General features: G+C 40.9%; 1 protein-coding gene across 8 annotated transcripts; it reads left to right on the forward strand.

Moving 5' to 3' along the window:
- Window positions 1-579: 579 nt before the first annotated feature.
- Window positions 580-5180, forward strand: ARMCX2 (armadillo repeat containing X-linked 2). 8 transcript variants are annotated; one of them, XM_037988953.2, is made up of 6 exons: window positions 580-705; window positions 960-1042; window positions 1310-1382; window positions 1893-2000; window positions 2327-2403; window positions 2758-5180. In XM_037988953.2, exon 6 carries the CDS (start codon window positions 2881-2883, stop codon window positions 4768-4770), a length of 1890 nt encoding a protein of 629 aa, XP_037844881.1. In that variant the 5' UTR covers window positions 580-705; window positions 960-1042; window positions 1310-1382; window positions 1893-2000; window positions 2327-2403; window positions 2758-2880; the 3' UTR covers window positions 4771-5180. The 8 variants fall into 8 exon arrangements, with proteins under 8 accessions (XP_037844881.1, XP_037844880.1, XP_037844882.1 ...); XM_037988952.2 differs by having other exon boundaries at window positions 2327-2399; XM_037988954.2 differs by having other exon boundaries at window positions 1937-2000; window positions 2327-2399.
- Window positions 5181-19982: the final 14802 nt, after the last annotated feature.

A 19982-nucleotide genomic window follows, 5' to 3' on the forward strand; every position in this document is an offset into this window, starting at 1 on the left:
ACCTTTTTTCTTTACAAAACATGCCCACCCTTTTTTTGTTGCTACTTCCCACATTGAATTCTTGTTTTACTGAATTTTTTTTTACTATAAAAATAAAGCATGATGATAGTTTTAAAAACAAAACAGGAGTATTCCAGAAGTACAGACCCCACTCCCACTCCTTGTCACCTTTCTGACACTCTGCCCCTTAGCTATACCGGAACAGGGCGTCAACTGCAAGGAAAATCCTGGGGACTAGGGGCTGAGGAACTAGAAGTGGAGCGATGGAAGAGTGTCCAGTAGCCCAGGAAAGGATGAAACAATTCCCCAACAAAAAAGTAAAAATTTTCAATAGCCCTCCGAGAAGATGCAGCCCCTCCCAGGTAACCAGAGAAAGGCAAATTCTGAAAGCAGGGAGAAGGGGCTACTTTGGGCCTCCAGGACTACAAAGACAAAAAAATGAGTGACAGGACCTGATGTGGTCGGGGGAGATGGGAATGGAAGTAAAGGAGGGGGCTCGTACTCTTGGTGGGAGTGGAAATTGGGGACACAAGCTTACTGGCGATGCAGTCCTCACGTGACCAGGAGCTGACGTGGGCAAAGGTACTTAAAGCCCTGACCGCCGTCCCCCGTCCTCCTCTGGGTACCAACTCTATTGCGCAGCTCGCTGCCGTGCGTTTAACCCAGGCGAGGAGGAGGAGGAGAAAATTTCCCAGACTCGGGCAGGTGGGTGCGAGGGTGGGCACAGTCTGGGACCCCTCAATGGGGTAATCTAGGGATGCGGGAGTAGGAGGCCGCGGGTGCCTCGGTCTCCCCCGCTCCTGGCCGGCTTTCCAGACCTGAGGTGCTCAGACGCGGCTCATTTTGGTGGGCGGCGAGGAAAGGGGGAGGGGGAAACGAAAAGACTTTTGATAGAGTTTACGAAGAATCCGCTTACTTCCTGTCCAGCCAGTGTTTTTGGTTTTGTTTATAACATTCAGGCCCGCATCCCGCATCCCGTCCTGTTTTGAGAGGAGGAGGGAAGAGAAATAAACGTGGCAGCGCATAGAAGGCCAGCGGAGAGGTGCGGAAAGGGTAACCAGGAGGCGGGGGTGGGGCATGCAATTTGGTAACAATCTGGGCCGTACACTCCCACCCTGACCTCCCCCACCACCGCCCCCGCACCCTCCCATCACCCAGCCGACCCTCTGTGCTTTGGGAGTGCTGGGAAATGGGTGTACCAGCTGCTGTTGGAGAGATGGCGGGTTTGGCGCTGTCTGGGCTTCACGGGAGGTGGGGGTGGGGGGGACCCTGAGAGAATCTGGTATTAAACCGCCTTGTTAACTCGCAGACTGCTTTGCAGACACCTCCGGCCCACACAGCCGTTCACCCCCCGTCTTTTCAGTCCTGGAAAAGGAATTCGGGTATGCAGGCGGGAGAAATGGCGGTTGTTGGGGGGATTTGTGGAAAGTGGGAGGTAAAGCCCATAACAGAGAAATCGTGGAAAATCTCAACCCTGAACCCGAAAAGGCAGACGTTGAGGCCCCTCTTCTGCAGGCTAATCCTAGGCCTAGGGGCTGGGTAGCGAAAGACGGGTGATCCTGGGAGGGGAACACTGAATTGTTTGGCAGGAGTCCCCCATACCGCGTCCCATCCGGCTTTTGCTGCACCCTTGCCCTCGCCCCGCTCCCCTCCCGCTTCGTTGGAGGAGAAGGGGTGTGGCGGTGTGTCCCGGAGAAATGGCGGATGGGGGCGGGGCAAAGCGGAAGGAGGGATTGAGTGCCTGGGGAGCCTGCGCAGGAGGAGGATTGAGAGGGGAGGGTGGGGCGAGAAGAGTTGAAGGAATTGAGAGGTAGAATCGTTTGACATTCTGGTGTGCGAATACGAAAAGGCAGTTACTGAGACCCTTGTCCTGGTGCTGATCCACCCACCAGGCTTTCATTGTCTAACGGCGACAGTCTATATTTCTGCTCTTCAGTCTGTCCTTAGGATGAATCTCTAACTGAACTGAAGTAAGGAGAAACAGCCTTGAATCTTTGGAGGTCAGTGTTGGGGTTGGAATTGTCTGGGGCCCCCAGGTGTGGGTGTGGCAGAGACCAGAGCAGAGTATGGGACCAGAGGCTCCTCTTGCATCTTCTCTCTTTTAACTTAAAAGACACCCTTGCCCCTTTCCCCGGGCCCTTTCTTTTTGGTGCAGAGAAAGGGGCGTGGAATCTGCCTTAGTTAATATTTGGGGGAGGAAAGGTTGAAGAGGAAAAAAGGATCCCTGATGGGGGGAAAACTTTTGACCCACAGGGTTTCAAATCAGGAAAAGAACCAGAATTCGTCCACCAAAGGCTCAAAAACGCCCTTTCTGATCTGTCCTCAGGTCTGTCTTTCTTTTGGGCTCTGTGCAACTACAGCTACAGTGGAAAAAAGCAAACTACGCTTGATCCCAGGAGGTTGGTATGTGCATGAGCAACATCTAGGGACCTTGGGGGTAGGGAGTGGGACATCATAGCAGTATCTGAGGTCTCTACTGTTTTTCCAGCTCTCCACCAGCTTTGCCGATGTCTGTACTGCCTCTCGTCCCCCCCATTTAGATGCTGCAAGTTGTAGGCATTGGCAGAGCAGGCTAAGGTTGAAGATGTAGAAAACGTTAAACTAGGTCTGTGAATCAGCAAACACAGGCCTTGACACCTGTGTTTGGGTGCTAGCCCACCGAGCAAGCATTGTGTCCCTAAACTCTTCTCTAAGTAAAACTAGTTAGACACGAAGTGAGCAAGAGCCCTAAGCCTCATTTTTATCCTTTACCCCTAGGCCCTGCCTAAGCCTCAGCAGAACTTGTAAGCCTAAACTGAAGAGCCTCACCCGGAGGAGCAGGCATCCCTTAACCTTAAGCCACTTCCACGCCCTGGATCAGTGAATAACCCCAGCTGCACCATGAGCCGAGTTCGGGATGCTGGCTGTGTAGCGGCGGGGATAGTGATAGGGGCTGGTGCCTGGTACTGTGTCTACAAATACACCAGGGGAAGAGACCAGACCAAGAAGAGAATGGCCAAGCCCAAAAACCGGGCTGTGGCTGGGACTGGAGCCAGGGCTAGAGCTGGGCTAAGAGCCGGATTCACAATCGACCTTGGGTCAGGATTCAGTCCCCCAACCCCAGTCCGCGCTGAAGCAGAGGACAGGGCTCAGGATGAAGCCTCTGCTCTGGACACAGTTGGAGCTGAGGCAGTGGCCCCAGCTGCATCCAGCGCTGAGGCTCAGAGTGGGGCAGGCGGTCAGGCCCAAGAGGCAGATGGAGCCGGGGTTGGGCCTAAGGCCGAATCAATAGTTGGGGCTGCAATGGCTTCTACAATTGCACCACCTCCCGGGGTGACAGAGGCCCTTGGGGCTGCAGAAGCCCCTGCAATGACAGGGGCTCCCAAAGTGGCAGAAGCTCCCAGAGAAGTGGAGACTTCCAGGGCAGCGGTGCCTCCTGGGACTACCGAAGCAGCAGCACCCACTGAGGTGACCGAGGCTCCTGGGGTAGCAGCACCTACCAAAGTAGCTGAAGCTCCCGGGGTGACATCGCCTACTGAGGCAGCTGAGGCTCCTGTGCCCGCAACGCCTACTGGGGCTGCAGCACCTACTGGGGCTGCGGAGTCTCCTGGAACTTCTGGTTCCCCTAGAACAGCGGTGGTTCCTGGGACATCAGCCGCCAAGAAAGCAACCCCTGGGGCTCACACTGGGGCTATACCTAAAGCCACATCAGCAACTGGAGCGGTACCCAAAGGTGGAGCCAAGGGTGTAACCAGGTCCCGGAATGGGGGCAAGGGCAAGGGCAAGAAAAGCAAGGTTGAAGTAGACGAACTGGGGATGGGCTTCCGTCCTGGAGATGGGGCTGCAGCAGCTGCTGCAGCCTCTGCCAATGGCGGACAGGCTTTCCTGGCAGAGGTCCCTGATTCTGAGGAAGGAGAGTCCGGGTGGACTGACACAGAGTCAGATTCAGACTCTGAGCCCGAAACCCAGCGCAGAGGGAGGGGAAGAAGACCCGTTGCCATGCAGAAGCGCCCCTTTCCTTATGAAATTGATGAGATTCTGGGTGTTCGCGATCTCAGGAAGGTCCTTGCCTTGCTTCAGAAATCTGATGATCCTTTCATCCAACAGGTAGCTTTGCTCACTCTGAGCAACAATGCCAATTATTCATGCAATCAAGAGACAATCCGCAAATTGGGAGGCCTCCCAATTATTGCAAACATGATCAACAAAACTGATCCCCACATTAAGGAAAAAGCCTTAATGGCCATGAATAACCTGAGTGAGAATTATGAAAATCAGGGCCGGCTTCAGGTGTACATGAATAAAGTGATGGATGATATCATGGCCTCTAACCTGAACTCAGCAGTTCAAGTAGTTGGACTAAAATTTCTAACAAACATGACTATTACTAATGACTACCAGCACCTGCTTGTCAATTCCATTGCAAACTTTTTCCGTTTGCTATCTCAGGGAGGTGGAAAAATCAAGGTTGAGATTTTGAAAATACTTTCGAATTTTGCTGAAAATCCAGATATGTTGAAGAAACTTCTCAGTACCCAAGTGCCAGCATCATTTAGTTCCCTCTATAATTCTTATGTGGAATCAGAAATCCTTATTAATGCCCTTACTCTATTTGAGATTATCTATGACAATCTCAGAGCAGAAGTGTTTAACTATAGAGAATTCAATAAGGGTTCCCTTTTTTACTTATGCACTACATCTGGAGTGTGTGTTAAGAAAATTAGAGCCTTAGCAAATCACCATGACCTCTTAGTGAAAGTGAAAGTTATAAAGCTAGTGAACAAATTCTGATTGGTTATGTACTGTCAAAAGACTTGAAAGAAATTTCTTGATTTTGCAGTCTGGAAGTGTTGAAAATTGAAAGTTACTGCTTTTCCACTTGCTCATGTAGTAAAGGGATCCTTTCAGCTGCCAGTGTTGAATAATGTATCATCCAGAGTGATGTTATCTGTGACAGTCACCAGCTTTAAGCTGAACCATTTTATGAATACCAAATAAATAGACCTCTTGTACTGAAAACATATTTGTGACTTCAATCGTGCTGCTTGGATGGAAATATTTTTACTGGTTCTTCTGAATTGACAGTAAACCTGTCCATTATGAATGGCCTACTGTTCTATTATTTGTTTTGACTTGAATTTATCCACCAAAGACTTCATTTGTGTATCATCAATAAAGTTGTATGTTTCAACTGACAAAAAGTCGTTCTAATGCTTGAATTTAAAACCCAGCTGGAGAGATAAGGTACATAAATACAGAAGGATATATACAAAGATCTATGAAAAATAATAATAATAAATAAATACAAAAGGATTACTAACAGTACCTGGGCATATGCTCTTTGTCGAATATACATGATCTGTTTAAATGAAGCAGAGGTTGCTGAGAAAGTTTCAAGGAGGAAGGGCGCATTTAAGCCGAGCCCTGAAGGGCAACATAAAAGGGCATTCCAGGAGGGGGAAATGCTTTGGAGAAAGGCATGGAAGTGAGAAATCCGTTCCTGTGATAGGAAGATAGCCAGTTTGCTTGGAATGGAAGCCATGGGAAGAGGAATAATGAGAGATAAATGTGAAAATTCAGAGTGAGGAAAGTTTGAGGAAGATCCTGAACCCCAAGCCAAAATGTTGAAATATATCCTGTCTCATTATGCAAGTCACTGAACAGTTTTGAATAAAGGAAAAATAGTCAGGTGGCAATATGAAAGATGGATTGGAGCTATGTTGGAGACTGGACATTTATTAGAAAGTTAGAATAAGCCAAGTAAGAGATGATGAGGGGTGAAATGGGGTAGTGACTAAAGGAACTGTTAGTGTATGATGATGATAAGAGACAAAACAAAACAAGAAGGACGAAGAGCTGCTGCCTGACGCTTGTCTGTGGATCAACAAAGCTGAAGGATTGTGTAACCTCATTCAGGTCCTGAGAGGGAAGAGCCCTCTTTGGGGGGCAACTGAGGAGACAGCACAATGACAAAGTGAGTCACCATTTGGGGTGAGAAAAAAGCAGTGTAGCAGAAAGAATGACTCTTGGCACAGAGCATGGTTGACTTCCTAGGGTTAGAGGTTTAGGTCTGCCGTCTTTTAGAAGAAGAGCACTGGTGAGACCTTGATGGGAGTCCCCATCCCCACTCCCAAGTTCACTTATGAGCAGGTATACCTTCCTCCCTCCCCTCTCTGGCCCACTGAAGCAATTAGAAAGTGGGAGGGTCCCAGAGATTTTTCCAAACCCAGCCTGCTTTCCTGACCCCCTTTATGGTTAACAGTATATTGTATACTTAAAAATTGCAGAAAGAGTAGATGTTAAGTGTTCCAACCACAAAAGGTAACTATATGGGGCAAATGCATATGTTAATTAGCTTGGTTTAGCCATTCCACAATGTATACATATATCAAAATGCCATGTTTACCCCTAAATATATACAATTCTTATTTGTTTACTAAAAATACATTTTTAAAAAATTGTTATATACTTCTATGTTGGCGTGAAAAGACATTAACTACATGTAAGGGCCTGTTGCATCAGTCAAAAAGTCCACACAATTAAAACTGGGTGAAAATTCTTTCAGATGTTTATTATATACATCCCTGTGTATTTTTTTTCATAAAATTGGAATCATATTGTATGATAGTGGTTCTCAATGTGTAGTCCATGGGCTACTGCAGGTCCCTGAAACAGTAAGGTCAAAACTATTTTCAAAACAATAGTAACATGTTATTTTCTGTTTTTCACTGAGTTGACATTTGCACTGATGGTGCAAAAGCAATGGCGGGTAGAACTGCTGGTGCCTTAGCATGGATTAAGGCAGTGTCCCCATACCATACTAGTAGTGATTGCATTCTTTAGAACCACTCTAATTTTTTTAATCCAAATTTATTTTAAAATGTCTTTAATAATAAAGTCCTTATTTATATAAATTGTATATGATAAAATCTCAATGATTGAGTGCATGTCTTTTTAATATTCCATGTGATGAAATAGGAAGTACGCACAAAGCATTTCTGCCGCATAGCTTAGGACAATGGTTGTCTCTAAGGTAAATATTTGCATAATCATTTTAGTTGTGCACTGAATTAGCTGCTTTTTTCATGGAACATTAGCTTTACTTGAAGAATGACTGGCAGACAAACTGTGGTTTTTCAGACTTGGGTATTTATTAGAGATTTTCTTGAAAATGAATGAAGTGAGACTTCAAGAAAAACAACTGACAGGATTTGTCACCAACAATAAAATTTGAGCTTTTAAGCAAAATTATAAATTTATAAAACTTGCATCCACAAATGCAAGCTTGACAGCTTCTCTTGAAGATTTTTCTGACGAGATCAGTGGTGATAATAATGGAGGTGATGGCCTTTTTTCTTTTTCTCCTAGGAGAAAATTGATGGAGGACCCTAGGGCTTAATGTTGTTCTTACTCAGTTTTACTGTAATCATTGTAACCCATATGACATCGAATCCATGGCGATTTAATAAATAATACAATTGCTGTGGTAACAACATGACCCTGAGTGAGGTTAGACCCAAGAATTTTTGAACCCTTACTAAGGGGAACGTGAAAATATGTCAGTCCTGGAAAAGGACTTCTGGGGTAAGATAGTATTTGAGTTTGTATTTGGAAGATGGATGCATCAGCATCTCCTGGCTTGATCCTCACTATTCAGGTAGTCTAACCAGCTTCATCTGCTCTGATTAACAGTGGAAACTTCCATAATCTTCAGGTGGAACCTATTCCCATACAGAGATGTGTGGTCTGGCCTAATGAACAAGCTACAAATCACACAATAGGGAAATGCTTTATTTCCTAAGGTCTGGATTTTTGTGCCTTAAATCACATCACATGTGAAAGTACGAGCATAGTTCAGGTGTGGCTAAATCCTAAAAGAGTAGTTCTTTGAAAGATTTAACTTCATAGAATAATAACAATAGGTACCAGGAATTGAACATCAGCTGTATAGTATTCTATTATTTTTGGAGTTCCTGGAGCTGCATTTGTTTCCACCCTTTATCAGGCCAGGTTATTCAACTTTTCCTTTGTAAGATCTATTACAATATATTTCCTTAAATTATCCTTTTGCGCTTAAGCAAAAGGCCTCATACTAAGAGTAAGATGAGAGATGGGGTAGTAAGCAATAGAGTCTCATGAAATCATGGGATATTTGGGTTGAGGTGAGCAAAATGCAAATGAGACTTCCTTCCCAATCTGGGGTCGAAAACAGTCTATAATTAATTGAGAGCTTTCCCTGTTACAAAAGTTCTATGTGACAAGGTAATTGCTCCTATAGAACAATTTCATGGGGAAGAGGAATTGAGTGGGATCAGGTATTTGTATCTAGGGACAACGAACAACTTCCAGTGAAAACAATGAGTAGGCTTGAATATGGAATTTAATGTAAAAGATAACAAGGAATCCTACTGCAAGAATCCTTTCCAGTTAAGGCTGTCATACAGAGATCTCTTGAAGAATGAGTTTAGGAATTGACCTTGTCTATTACTTAACTGTAATATCAGTTGAATTCACCACCTTACCAGGTTTCCTTAGTGAAACTGGAAACACTGGTAACCGGGATAGGTAATCTGGCAAATCTTGAGCCTTTTTGGGATTTTTGAAAATAGTTCCGACTATGCCCTGCTTATAAAGAAAATAACAATTTGCCTCATATGCCCCCACTGAAATTCGTATTTTAAAATATGAGGTTGATATTTTAAAATATGAGGTTGATAATTTAATATTAAAACCAGAGAATTAGATTTTCAGTGTGCCTGACTAAGGGACAGAGTTTAGATCAGTCCAAATTAATTGCAGTTAGAGTTCTCACCTATTGTTAATACATGAATAATATATTGATTAGCTCTAGACTCAAGTTAGACATGAATGGTAAAATTTCAAGAACAACCACTAAAATTATAGAAATAGAGTATATAATATCTAGAGCAATAAAAGAAAAAATGCACTTTGAGAAAATATTTTTAATCAAAAAGTAGGTGAGAAATGAGAAAAGTGAAGCCTCAAAAAAGGAAGACAAATAGAAAGTACATAGTTCAAATGTATTTGTAATCACAATAAGTGAAAATGGCTAAATTTACTTGTTAAATATATATAACTGGATTTTGAAAATCATCTACATGCTAAATAATAAGCATGCAGGAATTTTGAAAGCAAAAAGATAGGAAAAGTTATATCATGTAAGCATTAACCAAAAGGAGGCTGGCATAGCCAAGTAAATATGAGACTAAATAGATTTTAAAGCAAAAAACATTGTTAAAGATAAAGAGTGGGTGAATGATTAAACACACTGTTACATCCATAACATAGAATACCATTTGGAAATAAAAATGAATGAACTATTGATACATACAACAATCTAGATTAATCTCAAGGGCATTATACTGAGTGAGAAAACAAATCTCAAAAAGTCACATACTATGTGATTCCATTTTTATAACATTCTTCTTTTAGCTTTGTTATTGATACATAATAATTGTAGTATTGGTGGGGTACATGTGATGCTTTGATATGTGCCAACAAGGTGTAATGATCAAGGATATTCAGGATATCCACCACCTTAACCATTTGTCATTTCTTTGTGTTGGGACCATTTCAAATCTTCTAGCTATTTTGAATTATTGTTAACTATAGTCACCCTACTGTGCTATCGAACTCTAGAACTTATTTCTTCTATCTAACTGTATGTTTGTACTCATTAACCAACCTCTCTTCATCCCCCGCTACCCACCTCACCCAGTTCCCAGACTCAGGTAACTATCATTCTACTCTCTACCTCCATTAGATGAACTTTTTTTTGGCTCCCTCATGTGAGTGAGAACATGCAACTGCCTTTTTGTGCCTGGCTTATTTTACTTAACATAATGACCTCCAGTTCTATCCATGTTGCTGCAAATGACAGGATTTCATTCTTTTTATGGCTGAATAGTATTCCATTGTGTTATATATAACATATTTTCTTTATCCATTCATCCATTGATGGACACTTAGGTTGCTTTCACATCTTGGTTATTGTGCATAGTGTTGCAATAAACATGGGGGTGCAAGTATCCCATTGATATACTGATTTTCTTTTCCTTGGATAAATATCCAGTGGTGGGACTGCTAGATTGGATGATAGTTCTAATTTTGTTGTTTTTGAGAAACCCCTATACTCTTTTCTGTAATGGCTATACAAATTTATATTCCCACCAACAGTATATTAGTGTCCTCTTTTCTCCACATCCTCGCCAGCATGTTATTTTTTTGTCTTTTTGATAGTAGCCATTCTAAACGGGGTGAGTTGATATCTCATTCTGGTTTTGATTTGCATTTATTTGATAATTACTGATATAGAGCATTTTTTCATATACCTGTTGGCCATTTGTATGTCTTCTTTAGGGAAATGTCTGTTGAGATCCCTTGCCCACTTTAATGGAATTAGTTGGGGTTTTGCTCTTGAGTTGAGTTCCTTGTATAACAGTCTTAAAATGAAAAAATTATAGAAATAGAAAACAGATTCATGGTTGCCAGGTGTTAGGCATGGTAGGGTGGGTAGTGTGTATCACTGGAAAGGGGCAGCACAAAGGATATCTCTGTGGGGATAGAATAGTTCTGCATCTTGATTGCAGTGGTGTGATACAATGGTATAGAACTATATGATACATTTTCTACCAGTATCAAATTCCTAATTTTAATATTGTACTACAGTCATATAAAATGTAGCCATCGGGGGAAACTTTTAGGAAAGGTACAGAAGACCTGTTAGTATTATCCTTGCAATTACAGGTAAATGTATAATTATTTCACGATAAAAGTTTTTAAATGATGATAAAAAGTTAAATTCGCCAAAAAATTATAAATTTGTGAGTATATATGAAATAACCTCAAAATATATAAAGAAGCTGGGCACAGTGGCTTAGCCTGTAATCCCAGCACTTTGGGAGGCTGAGGCAGGTGGAGCACTTCAGGTCAGGAATTCAATAACAGGCTGGCCAAAATGGTGAAACCCCATCTCTACTAAAAACACAAAAAATTAACCGGGCGTGGTGATGTGTGCCTGTAATCTCAGCTAATCAGGAGGCTGAGGCAAAAGACTCGCTTGAACCAGTGAGGCGGAGGTTGCAGTCAGCCGAGATTGCGCCATTGCACTCCAGCCTGGGTGACAGAGCGAGATACCATCTCAAAACATATATATGTATATATAAAGAAAAATGTTATGGAACTATAAAAGGAACAAATCAACAATCACATGGAAGAATACAACATACTTCTCTAAAGTATTTAAAGAATAAGGAGAACAAAAAGTATTCTATTATTATATCTTGATAGTAAAGATGTAGAATATTGAGCAATGTGGTCAACAATCTGATTTAATGGACATACACAAAATCCTGCACCAATTAATAGGAGAATACACTTTCTTCTCAAGCATACAGGGACTATTTATAATAATGATCATGAATTTGGCCATAAAACAGATCTCAATAAATTTCCAAGAATCAATGTCATAATAATCACTTTATTTGACCAAAATGCAATTAGGATAGAAATAAATAACAGGGTAATATGTTTTTAAAACCATGTATTTGAAACTTTTATTTTATTTATTTATTTATTATTTTGAGACAGGTTCTCACTCTGTCGCTCGGGCTGGAGTGCAGTGGCGCGATCATGGCTCACTTCAACCTCCGCCTCCCGGGCTCAATGGATCACACCACCTCAGCCTCCCAAGTAGCTGGGACTACAGGTGCATGCCACGTTGCACGGCTAATTTTTGTATTTTTGGTAGAGACGGGTTTGTCTATGTTGCCCAGGCTGGTCTCCAACTCCTAACCTCATGTGATTCTCCTGCCTCTCTGTATTATCCTTGCAATTACAGGTGAATATATAATTATTTCACAACAAAAGTTTTTAAATGATGATAAAAAGTTAAATTCGCCAAAAAATTATAAATTTGTGAGTATTTAATAAAATAGCCTCAAAACATATAAAGAGGCCAGGCACAGTGGCTCAGCCTGTAATCCCAGCACTTTGGGAGGCTGAGGCGGGTGGCCTCCCATAGTGCTGGAATTATGGGTGTGAGCCACCACCTACGGTCATGTTTGGAAATTAAAAAAAAAAAAAGAAAAGAAAAGTTTTTTGTAGTTTATGGGTTAAAAAAGGAAGCATAATAGAAATTCTAAAACACTGAAAACTGAATAATAACAAAAACACTAAATACCAACATTTGTAGGATTCAGTAAAAACAGTATTGCTTTTTTTTCTTTATTTCTTCTAAAAGGAAAAAAATGGGATACATTTGCCGAATGTGCAGGCTTGTTACATAGGCATACGTGTGCCATCGTGGTTTGCTGCACCTATTGACCCGTTCTCTAAGATCCCTCCCCTCACCTCCCACCCTCCAACAGGCCCTGGTGTATGTTGTTTCCCTGTGTCCCTGTGTTCTCAATGAAAATATTATTTCAAAGGAAATTTATGGTCTTAAGTTTTTATGTTATATGAAATGTCTACAACAGGCAAATCTATAAAGACAGAAAGTAAAGTAATACTTGAAAGGAGAGGCAGAGGCAAGATGAAGAGTGACAACTCATAGGTGCAAGATTTCTGTTTGGAGTAATGAAAATATTCCACAATTCATTGTGGTGATGGTTGCACAACTCTGGAAGCATACAACAAAAGGTTGAATTTTACACTTTAAATAGGTGAATTGTTTAGAATGTGAATTATATCTCATAAAGCTGTTTTAAAAATCTTATGTTAGACTGGGGGAAAAAAAAGGTACACATTGATGAGCTAAGCATCCAAATCAAAAGTTGGAAATAGACTGATAGAATAAATGTAAAGATAATAAAATGAAAAAGACAAGAGCAGAAATAGACGGAATAGAAAAAAATACGTTTGATAGAATTTTAAAAAATGAAAAATTGGTCCTGAAAAGATATAATTTAAAAAGCAAACCTTTGGTAAGACTAATCAAGAAAAAAGGTGAAAATAAACAATATTAGCACTGAACAAGAGGACATAATAATGAATATGCAGTGATTTTAAGAGATAAGAGAATACCATAATTAACTTTATGACAATGAATTTGAAAATGTGGATGAAATGGATACATTATTGGAAAAATAAAACTTGCCAAAATTGGCTCAGAAAGAAACAGAGAATTCAAAGGGTCCTATAACCACGGGAAAAAATTAAATCACCAGTTTAAAAGTTCCCTGCCCCTCTCCTCAAAAAATAGACCCAGATGTAACAGATAAAGTCCAATCTTATACAAACTGTTCTATAGCCTAGAAATAAGTAATGTTCTTCAATGCGTTTTATGAGTCAAATCTTTTATATTAAAACCAACACGATCAGTATAAAAAAATGAAATTTCAAACAAGTCTCAAAATATAGATGTGAAAATCTTAAACAAAATACCAGCAAGTAGAATCCAGCAATATATTTTAACAAGTCATAATCAGAATGGTAAGGCAGAGCTGGCTTAACATTTAAAAAAATCTATCAAAGCTTAATTGATACATTCTAACACTATATGGAAATATAAAGACCCAACAAGAGCTACATCAATTTGGAAACAAAGGATACTTACTCTACTGGAAACTTACTCTACTAGATAGTAAGATACACTGTATGTGTCAGTCAGGGTAACAACATGCTATACTGAAGCAACAAATGAACCTCAAAACCTCAGTGAAGTAAACAAAGGTTTATTTCCTATTTACGGAAAATTTAACGATTAGGCAGCTCTCCAATCTTCCACGCAGTTACTCAGGAACCTAAGACTTCTTCCATCTTGTGGTTCCTCCATCTAAACACACAGCCTTTTACACCAGTTTTAAATAACTTTAACCCAGATATAACAAACATTACTTTGCTTGTAGTGTGTAGTCCAGATAGTCATATGACCTCAATCTAACTGCAAGGCAAGTTAGGAAAGTAAGTACAAAAATCATTTGGCGAGTACCAGCTATCCTTGCCATGTCATAGTAACAAAAGTAATATGGAAGAGATAAATAGATAAATGGAAACGCTTAGAGACAGACTTAAGTAGATACAGAAAAAACTGGCAGCACAAATCAGTGGAGAAAGAATGGACGGTTTAATATATGGAACTGGAAAGACTAGCTATTTGAAGAAAAATAAAGCTGGAACCCCCCTTAGCACCAAGTATAAATCCAGACTACAGAGAACAAAATAAATATGAAAGCTAAAATTGTGAACTTAATAGATGATAATATAGAAGAATATCTTTGTGGCCTAGAATTAGATAACAATTTCTTAAACAAAACCTCAGAAGTAGATGACATAAGACACAAAAGATTAATAGATTTGATTACATAAAAAATAAGAATTTCTATTCAATGAGAGACACCATAAACAAAGTTAATAGATGACAGAGAAAACTTATTTACAATACATTTAACAAAGGATTAATAGCTAGCATATACAAAGTACTCCTGCAAATCCAAAAGAAAAGGACAGGAATACACTGCCCTATAGTGACAAAAGAGGACGGACAGGTGAGATGGCTCCTGCCTGTAAAGCCAGTGCTTTGGGAGGCCAAGGCAGGAGGATAGCTTGAGGCCAGGAGTTGAAGACCAGCTTAGGCAACATGGCAAGATCCTGTCTCTACAAAGAAGAAAAAAAAAAAAACTATTTTAAAAAATTGGCTGAGTGTGATGGTGCATGCCTCTGCTTCCAGCTACTTGGAGCAGCTAGGCAGAAGGATCGCTTGAGCCCAGGAGGTCAAGACTGCAGTGAGGCATGTTCGTGTCACTGCACTCCAGCCTGGGTGACAGAGTGAGACCCTATCTCAAAAAATAAAATAAAGTAAAATGAGAAAAATAAACTGACAAAACATGACAAATATACCCCAAGGAGATGAAAACCAAAATGCTCAGAAATAAATGAAGAGATATTCAGACTCATTATTAACCAGTTAATTGCTAATTAAAATTCAATTATAAATCTGTTTATACCTATTTGGCTGCCAAAAATTTTAAAGCTGGGACATGCCAATTGTTACTGAGGGTACAGAGATAGAAGAATTCTAACGCACACAGCTAATTAGAGTTTAGACTGGAGCTGCTATTCCAAAGAGCAATCTGACATACATAAATGAATTATACATATGCCCTATGGCTCAACAATTCCATTCATTTGATATATATTCCAGAACACTTTTCACATAGGTCCATAAGGGGACATGCATGAGGACGTTCATCACAATGTATGAGGTAACAGTAAGTTGGAAGCAGTATAGATTTTATTTCCAGGAAAATGAGGAAGTAAATTGGAGTGGATGAACACCATGGTACATTATACAACAGTGTGAGACTACAGACAATATACACAGAGTGACATAGATGGATCTTTAAAAAAATATTACTGAGTGGGGAAAGAAGTCAGAATGAGATCCACAGCACCATACTACTATCTAAATCCATGCATACAAAATAAAGTAAGTTTTAAAATAACTCAAACAAACATACACATCAAATAAATTAGAAGGTTGCCTTTGGGGAGGAGATGGAAGTAAAGAATAGAGAAGAAAGGAAACAAATAAAGTAGTAAATGAATTAATAAAGAAAAGAAAATGGGTTTGATTAGATCAATGCAGATGGTATGCTACGAAGGGAAGAATATGGTTCGTATAATCCTCATCACCTAAGGTCCAAAAAAAAAAGGAAAGAAAATAATCCATTAATGTTGTAGTAGTATAAAAGTCTAAACCGCTATAATGAAAAACTCAAAAATTGTATGACTTAAAAAATATATATTCTTTACCAAAAGAGTCTGAGGTTAATGTTCCAGGTCAGCAGAGAGGCTCTGCTACACATAGCCATTCAGGGTCCCAGGCTCGTTCCATCTTGTAGCTCCACCCTTCTCTAGGTACTCAAAGTTATCTGCACTCAGCGGGTAGCTAGGAAAAGAGAGAGCACACGTCAAGCATGAGGACGTTTTATGAGGGAAAGTCTGGAACACATCACTGCTGCCACAATCCATTGGCCAGAACTCAGTCTCATGGTTGCACCCAATCATAAGGGATGCTGACCACTATAGCTAGACCACTATTAACCAGTCTAGCTGGATTCCAAGGAGTGGGCAGAAAGCATGGATATTGGAGAGCACTAACAGCCTCTACCACAGTTTGCAAGAACTTTGTTGAGGGAATTACAAAATGTTTTTAAAAGATATTAATCATCCACAATGCTGGTCTCAGTGACTGCTTTTCCTGGGCAATGGTTTACAAATGTTTTCAACCTCACTGGTACATTTCTCAGGGTTAGTTTGATGCCCAAATTTCTCTCTCCACCCTCGATGTCCATGATCAGTAATGTCTTCCATTTCCCCTGCAACTGTGTCCATCCCCCAAAACGTGAGGGCGGAGAGGCAGGCAGTGATTGGAATTAGAAAATGGACAGGATGTCGGTAACAGAGGCAGGGAATGAACATGAGATTGTACTTCCTCATATTTTCACTTCCTCATGTATTATTACTGCCTTAAAAAAATAAGCATCAGTGGCGAGGAGCAGTGGCTCACGCCTGTAATCTTTGCACTTTGGGAGGCCAAGGCGGGCAGATCACCTGAAGTCAGGAGTTCAACACCAGCCTGGCCAGCATGGTGAAACCTCATCTCTACTAAAAATATAAAAATTAGCTGGGTGTGGTGGCACACGCCTGTAGTCCCAGCTACTCAGGAGGCTGAGGCAGGAGAATTGCTTGAATCCCAGAGATGGAGGCTGCAGTGAGCCTAGATCATGCCAATTCACTCCAGCCTGGGTGACAGAGCGAGAAACTCCATCTCAAAAAAAAAGCATCAGCATGCAATTATTTTTACAATCAGAAAAAAAATGAAGTTATTGTCACTGAAAAATTAATGAGGAATTAATCTGGGAAAACCTATTAAAAAAATATTTCTGGCCAGGCACAGTAGCTCACACCTGTAATCCCAGCACTTTGCAAGGCCAAGGCAGGTGGATCACTTGACGCCAGGAGTTCGAGACCAGCCTGTCCCACATGGTGAAACCCTGTCTCTACTAAATATACAAAAATCATCCGGGGATGGCAGTGCACACCTGTAATCCCAGCTACTCATGAGACTGAGGCAGGAGAATCGCTTGAACCTAGGAGGTGGAGTTTGCAGTGAGCCAAAATCGCGCCACTGCACTCCAGCCTGGGTAAGAGTGAGGGAGACTAAGTCTAAAAAAAAAAAAAAAAAAGTTCAACTTAAGAGGGGGGAAGTGCCTTAGCACAATTAAGTTTTATGAATGTATTGCTTTTCTGCACAAGAAGAGTTTATAAACATGCTAAGGTATTTGATAAGGTAATTGGTAAGGTTTTTGATAAGGTATTTAGAAGGATTAGACTGAATCCTTCTAAACAATGAGATTTAACTCTGGGCAAAGGGAAGAGCTGTGAGATTGATGTTGCAAGGTATGAGGAATGCAGAGATGGTCCTATCCTTTCTGCCCAGTCAAGATCGGGGGAAGGTGCTGCCCCCATCCCCTCTCATATTTCAGAACTTCTCATCTCCTGCATATGGGCACCTGACTCTTGCTCACTTCAAAAATATACCTGGACAGATGACCAAGGTGGTGACCTGAGTAAATGCTTTTGGATCCTTCCCTCCTCCCTCTCCTAAATCTCCACTGGGGTAACCCAGCCCCAGCAGAGAAGGGAGCACTGTTCCTGCCACTGGAAACCAGAATGCATGCCTTCTAGACCCTTGCAGCTGAGGGTGTCCATGAGGTCTGGAGAAGTGATTGCTGGGGGAGTTTCCCTAACTGTCTCCCTGCTCTCTGCCCTTATTCACAGTGTCTGAGTGGAAGCCTCCCTGGACGCTATCTGCTGCCTCCCACCTATCATGAGCAGTGCAGTCTGGTGGGCCTTTCATGCCCCAAATCTGCATCTCCAGGGAGTCTAGGGAACCTAGCCTTACTGCACGGTTGCTGCCTTCCAGTCACCTTCCTCCTTAGTGGCCCCTCAGCCAGGCTAAGGACAGTGTCCAAGAAACTCTCACCTACTGACCATACTGATTAACTTAGACCATGTGTTCTCAACTGGACAAGTCTATAAATTCCTGGAAATTGTATACAAGGCTATGTATTGGGAGTGAGGGGAGGGTGCATATAAGTTTTCCAGGTGAGAGGCTATAAGCTATAATTATTAACATGTTTTTAATGGGAAGTATAACCCTAAATATATTAAAAACCACTGGCCCAGAAGGTCTATGTTTATATTTGTTCTAAATAGGATGATTGTTTTTAATAGTAAAACTAATATAGTCATTATAAAAATGTCAAACAATGCAGAATGTATTGTATTCATTCATTCACTTAATAGTCTCTATTGAGCGCCTATGCAAGGCATTGAGAATACAATGGTAGGAAAAACAGACTAGGTCTTGTCTTTGTATTCATGAAGCTCACAGATTAGTGGGGTATGTACATTAATCGAATAATCACATGAGTGTACAGATAATTATAATTCCACATAAATACAAAGAAGGAATGGAACACAAATATGTATATGAGTATATAGCAGCAGATCAAGACATACTCCGAGGGGCTAAAACGGGAACAAAGAAAGCTTTCCTAAGGAAGTAAAATTTGAGAGGAAATAAGGAAAAGTATAAGTACTAGGCAAAGAGGATAATATAAATGTCTTGTAATCATACATCCTGCAGAATGCCATAGCTAACACATATGTATAACTGGAATAAATCACAGTCCACAAACCCAAGTGTATAAAACATCCAGCTTATATTTTCCATAGTAATACTCATAATTTATATTTTGTCTTCTCATCCCATTGTGGTGCTGAAATGGAATCAGTTTAGGATCTGCTGTGTTTTCCGTTGTGTGTCTAAGATCAAAGATGTTTACAAAGCACCTTAGAGTTGTTGGAAGAGGTCCACATGATTCTAGTATTATTGCTCTACATAACTCGCCATTCTCATTCCTTCCTCATGACCTTTTCAGATATTGTAGCTCTCTAGTTTGCTTGTGTCAACCTTGAATGATCAAGACTTTCTGTGCTGCTTCCCTGCCTTTGCTATGCTGAGATACAGAAAACTTCGTTAGACTCTATACTATATGTCTGGAAGCAATATAAAGCAGCCATGCTTCAGGTATCTCTTAATAGGTATGACATATCACCTACACAATTTAATCCAACAAAACTGTTCAACGAATTTCCAGTCAACAGCAGACTGAACTGACTTGGAAAGCTTCCCTCTTCCCACTTGAAACTCACAGATATGATAGAATACTCACCTTCTCTAAAGACAGTAATATAGTCAAGTTCATGGTCATGAAATGGAAATCTCTAAGAAACAAAGAAGGAGCTAGCAACAATGAGCTGGAGATGAAGACAGACGGCTATTGGCTTTAAGATCTAGAGACCAGGATTTAATCCCACATAGGGACAGAAAACAATGCCTCTACGCAGTGGAAGATGGGAAGCTGGTACTGAGCTCCAATCTAAATCTAGACGCCACAGAAACACAACCAGCACATGAAATAGTAACTAGAAAACTTTATCCCACAGCAAAGATACATGAGAAGAAAGCTCATCTTTTATGTGAAGTCATGGGTGGATACGGAGCCCCCTGGGAGCAATCAGAATCCAGGCCAGCTCCATTCATAGGCTGAATTCATAATCTGTATACGTGAGAGAACTCAAAGGACATACACTAATACAAAAATTAATCTGGAACTGGTGAAACTTTTATAACCCTAGCAGAGACAAAGGCAAGGAGAAAATATAGATCTCAATAAATCACCCAGAATGCAGCACACAAAGATAAAACAGTACAAAATATGAATGAGAAGCTAGAAGACATGGCACAAAAAGGGAAAGTTTCAAAATATACCTAGAACGAAGTCCATAAAGAGAGTCTTGAGAGAATGAGGAAGGGACAATATTTGAAGAGATAGTGGCATGAATTTTTCAACAACTGATGCAAGACATGAATCCTTGAGCAGCACAAATAGAAGTAAAGCCATAGCTTG

Source organism: Chlorocebus sabaeus, chromosome X, assembly GCF_047675955.1.
Source record: "Chlorocebus sabaeus isolate Y175 chromosome X, mChlSab1.0.hap1, whole genome shotgun sequence".
NCBI lineage: Eukaryota > Metazoa > Chordata > Mammalia > Primates > Cercopithecidae > Chlorocebus > Chlorocebus sabaeus.